The 5,024-nt window shown below is 65.7% G+C and overlaps 1 protein-coding gene across 1 annotated transcript in view; it reads right to left on the bottom strand.

Annotated features, from left to right (window-relative positions):
- Nucleotides 1-5,024, bottom strand: part of INTS1 (integrator complex subunit 1) — a 27,921-nt gene continuing 22,897 nt past the window's right edge. Inside the window, exons 38-46 of the mRNA XM_077758852.1 lie at nt 4,419-4,552; nt 3,825-4,017; nt 3,035-3,162; nt 2,582-2,694; nt 1,930-2,043; nt 1,059-1,129; nt 661-752; nt 424-533; nt 1-309 (exon numbers count right to left, since the gene is read on the bottom strand). Of these exons, the coding sequence (XP_077614978.1) occupies nt 194-309; nt 424-533; nt 661-752; nt 1,059-1,129; nt 1,930-2,043; nt 2,582-2,694; nt 3,035-3,162; nt 3,825-4,017; nt 4,419-4,552 (1,071 nt within the window). The 3' untranslated portion in view covers nt 1-193. The remainder of the gene's footprint in view (nt 310-423; nt 534-660; nt 753-1,058; nt 1,130-1,929; nt 2,044-2,581; nt 2,695-3,034; nt 3,163-3,824; nt 4,018-4,418; nt 4,553-5,024) is intronic.

Genomic DNA, 5,024 nt, shown 5'->3' with positions numbered 1-5,024 from the left:
TCAGGTCACTCTGAATGTTTTATTTCAAAGCAGCCCCTTTTCAGGGCTCGCTGGGACAGCAGCCTCCCAATGTGGGGCCGTGCACTGCACACTGACCGTGGGCTCTGGACACTGGCCCGGCCGGGCCCTGCGCCGGGTGGGCGCCCTCCTGGCCCTGGAACCACTGGTGACCGACAGAGGGCCCGGCGCCGGCTCACATCACCGCCTCCATGTGCAATATCCTCAGGGCCTCGGAGATCTGGACACTGGTGTCCATCTGTCCATACATGCCCACCAGGAAGGCCCGGTGCAACAACACGGCCGCATGCTCTGAGGGGAGCCCAGGATGGACCCGTCAGGGTCAGGGTCCCACCAAGCGGCAGCTCTGGGCAGCAGAGAGCCCGGGCTTCCCCAAGGGCAGGGCTGGGCCGGGCCAGGACTTACCCTGGCAGAGAAGGGTGTATTCTGGCAGGTTCCTGAGGGCCGTCTGCACTACCTCGAAGTCCCGGCTGCCCAGGCAGTACATGAACGTGGGCAAGAAGTCGGCGGCAATGCTGCAAAAACAGGTGCTCAGACAGATGCATCCCCCACAGCCGCAGCCAGTCCCCGCAGGGCGCACTGACCGCTGGGAGCCCGCTCCGGGTGCCCTCAGCCACCTAGCAGGGTGGGCCTGGGGCTCACCTGGGCTTGTTCTGGATGGAGCGCAGGGCCAGGCCAAAGGCCAGGTGGCGACACGGCTCCTCGGCAGAGCTCATCAGCCGCTGCAGACTGGTCTGTGGGGGTGGGGGTGCGACAGGGGCTCCCACTGCCAGTCCCCAGACGCCCGGCCACTGGCCCCATGGCAGCAGCAGCAAGGGCCAGCAAAGGACCCCTCCCCCCAAGCCCCCACCCCCACAGCCTCAGGACCTGAGGCGGGAGGCACTGGCTGGCCACGGGTCCCCAGAGCAAGGCTGGGCTCCCTGTTCCCCTGGGAGCGCCTGGGGCAAGGCCAGGTTCAGACCGGAGCTGCCCGATCCCCTCAGCATGGCTCACTTCCTCCAAGAAGGCTGGTGGGCTCCCCGCACTCTCGACTCCCTTACCGAGAAAAAGCCCAGAATCTCAGGTCTCCGCCGAGACATCTCATCTATGTCGCTCAGAACTTCCAACAGATCTAAGGTGGGCAGAAGGGGCATGTGAGGGCCACGTCGTGGAGGCCAGACTCGGGCCTGGCCCTGTGTGTCCCCAAGCAGTCCGGAGGCAGGAGCCCCAGCCCATGCTGCCCCTGGCCTGGCCTCTGCACAGGTCCTAACGGAGGGACCTCTGGTGCCCCAGACACAATGTGGCCTGTCAGAATGCTAGTGCCAGTGCCCTCTGGAAACTTCCATGCCACCCTTACTGCTTGGTGATCCCGGGAGGCCCCTAGCACCTGGGACCGAAAAATAGCTGTCCTGGCGGCTCCCCAGTTCCACCAGGTGCTGGTTGATGGGGAAGCATCCGGAAGTACAGGTACCCCCCACCGGACCCTCGTCCACAGACGGAGGCCAGGGATCTGCACCACCCTGCCCTCCCCACAGCCTGCCCTGGCCACCCTGAGCTGCTCCTGTGTCAGGTGGCAGCTCGCTCCTCACACTCCTCTCTGCACAGAGAGGCCAATGCACAGACAAGCACCCACCCCGCCGTGTGCCCAGGAGCTCGAGCCACTGCAGCCGCCCGGCCCTCTCCCTGCCAGTCTGCCAGGCCTCCCCTCCATGGGCACCCCTCGGCTCCAGGGCCCCCGCTCTTCCACTGCGTCTGCACCTGCGCCTTAGTGAGGCCACTGGCAGGGCAGCCCGGCCCCTCCCGGGCAGGGACCATGCTGTCCTCCAGATGGCCGGGTGTCCCGTCAGACCCAGGGCACCACAGGGCCACGACGGGTGCCCCTGCCCACCACAGGGCCGCCCTGGTGTGCAGGAGCCAGGCTCCCAAACTTACCCTCCACAGCCTGGCCCCGGGAGAGCCTCTTCATGTAGGGGGCCATCTCTGCCGCGGTCAGAGGGGTGCACAAGGAGACGCTGACCAGGGGCAGGGAGCCTGCCGAGCTGTCATCTGCAGGCCGGCAAGTCGGTACTGTCAGGTCAGAGGGGGGTCCACACCAGGAGCAGCCGTCCGCCAGGGACCCGGGGGGATATCTGCCCCGGGGAACGGCCCCCTGGTGCTCGACGCCATGGTGGCGCTGTCCCTGCCAAGCTCCCCCAGAATCCTGACTGCGGCGGCCATGGCCCTGGGGCCGAACATGATGGCTGGCACACAGCTGGCCCTTGGTACACGGGGGGACGGCGAGCCTGGTGGGGGCGGCCCAGCACTTTCCTGCCCCGAACCTGCCACCGCCACACTCCGTGCGGATCTTCTCACAAGCTGCCCCAGCGCAGCCCTGACACACAGCAGGTGCTCAATAAAGGTGCGCACATGCCGCATGGCAGAAGTTTCTATGAACTCCACACAAATGACTCGGCAAAACTAGGAGCAGCAAGAGAGCTCAGAGCCCAGCGACCCACCCCGTCTTGGGCTTGGGGCTCTCCACTACCTCACAGCTGCCCCCCGCATGCCCTCCCCTTCCTGGCAGAGGCCCCCGGGCCCCACTCACCCTCACCCTCCTCATCCAGGCCCCTGTCAGCTCTGCCGTCCCTGCTGGGCAGGCTCAGCCCTGCAAGGAGGGACTTGAGTGTCACCAGGTCACTGCTGTCGAAGGACAGGTCGCTGGGGAGGGCACAGGTTGTCCGTGAGGAAGATGCCACAGAAGGAGATGGGCGGGTGTGGGAAGAGGCGAGGAGCTTCAGGGAGGGGGTTCAGAACAGCACCACAGACGTGGCAGAGCCCTCACCCCTATCCACCCCTCCCCACCCCCACCAGGCTCCAGCCCTCATACAGCGGCTATTCCCCGCCACCATCCTGCTTGACCCCGACCTGAACACTGCCCATTCTTCCCGCAGCCCTCCCTCTGACTGGCTGGGCCCTTGCCTGCCAGAGCCGGTGCAGGCCAGATACATGCGCGCGCACAGGCGCGCGCACGCGCGCGCACACACACACACACACTCACTGCAGCGCGTCCGCGTGCTTCTGCAGGAAGGAGACGGCCGCCGGGGCGTTGCAGGTCACGTACTTGTGAGTGAAGTGCACGAACTTGTGGATGAAGGGCGCCAGGTGGCGGGAGGACTTCCTGTAGCTCTGCAAAGCGGAAGCCAGTGTTCACAGCACGGCGCCCCCACCATGCCCACCACACTTGCCCAGGCGGCTACAGGACAGAACCCCAGGCACCAGCAACGCCCCCCTCCCCCACCGTCGACTGGCCACTACGTTAAGCATCTCCAATACCGCCTTGCTGTCCGTGAGCTGCCTGTGCGGACAGACAGCTATCTAACCAGAACATGAGAGCAGGTGGACAACAGGCCCCAGGACCTGGGCTGGCTGCAGAGAGGGCAGTGCTGAGCCCCAACTGCAGAGCACGGGCTGTCCCCAGGCACACAAGAAGCAGGAAGCTGGTGCCCAGGGCACGCGGCAGAGGCCCATGGGTAGGGGGTCTGGCCCTGCCCTTGGTACAGTGACACGGGACAGCTCTGCAGTCCCGCAGGCCCCAGGAGCGCTATGTCCTGGGTCTGTCCGAACCTGACAGCCTCGGGCAAAAGGGGACAGAGCCAGCAGCCCCACTGGCCAGGCTGTGAGAGCAGAAGTGGGAGGAGGATGGGGGGGGTCGCAGGGGGTGCCAGTGGGCAGAGGAGGGACAAAGGCATACAGGCGGGGGGGGGGGGCATCCCCCATCCCTGGAGGGGCCCCACCGCCTGGCTGTAGCCTCTGAAAGGCAGGACGGCCCAGGGCAATGGCGGACCCACCAGAAGCAGGCGCACGAAGGAGCGCAGACAGTCCCACAGCGCCCCCTGGTGCTCGTTCTGGAACACCTGCGGCTGCAGCAGCTCCAGGACCCCCAGCACATGCAGGAAGAAGGTCAGGTGGTTCTGCTGCCGAAACTCCTGGAAGTTGAGGTGGGTGCGGCCATGCAGGAGCGCAGCGATCATGGGCAGGTGCCTGGGGGACGGAGAGTGCCCATGAGTCCAACACCGCCATGCAGCCCCATCACAGCCCCGCACTCTGTGGTGGGGCCACCCAGGCGCCATGGCAGGCGGGCCCACCCTGGATGGGCTCCGAGCGCACCCTGAGGGCTGGGAACTGGCTACCCTGACCGTACCGCCTACTTCCAGGTCTACAAGGTGGTGTTTTTCCTGACCCGGCCCCCAGGGCTGCACCTGGGCCCTCCTGCCTCAGACCCAGCTCAGTCAGGAAGAAGCCAGCGGCCAGCACTGGGCCACGAGGGCCAGCAGCTTCCAGATGCAAAGCCTGCTCTTGAACCAGCACCTAAGTGCAGGCAGGATGCTATCGCCCACCAGAGGCCCTGCCGGGGCTCCCAGAGAGCAGCCGGGTGACCCTACCTGAGCAGCAGGATGGGGTGGGCCACGGCCAGCTTCCGGCAGGCCATGTTAGCATCGGCCACTCTGTTCTCAGACGAGCGCGAGTCGCTGGTGTCCGCCAGGAGGGTGATGACGCGGTGGATGAGACCGTCCAGCTGCGGGGATGGTGGCATGAGGGCCAGGGCCCACCCACAGCCCTGGCGTCCCACCTGCCTGCCATGTGCGGGGCCAGGGCCCACGGCGGAAGGCCTGCGCCTTGCCCCGGCCACATGAGGGACCAGAGAGAGCTGTCCCCCTCCACTTTCCGGGGGCACAGGCCTGTGCGACCAGGCCGAGGCCGAAGCTGCCAGCCAGCCTCGCACACGGTATTCGCTCAACCACCAGAAACCCAGACACCATTGTGTAAACACCAACACGGTACATTGAAAGAAAGAACCAACGTGGTGTATAAAACACGATCTCAACTCTGCAATATAACGTGTGTAGAAATGTGAACAAAACACGGGTTGTGAAGCATCACCTTCCCTGCATTGCGCTGGAAAAAGCATGGAAAGTAGCAGATCCTGAGGCCAAACCAAGGAGGCAGGTGCGGAAGGCCTTCCCCCTCCCCCACCCCCCACCCTCCCG

The sequence above is a fragment of the Crocuta crocuta genome, unplaced genomic scaffold (assembly GCF_008692635.1).
Source record: "Crocuta crocuta isolate KB4526 unplaced genomic scaffold, BGI_CrCroc_1.0 scaffold273, whole genome shotgun sequence".
Taxonomy (NCBI): Eukaryota; Metazoa; Chordata; class Mammalia; order Carnivora; family Hyaenidae; genus Crocuta; species Crocuta crocuta.
The sequence above is the reverse complement of the archived record's forward strand: the minus strand, read 5'-3'. Positions and strand labels throughout refer to the sequence as shown.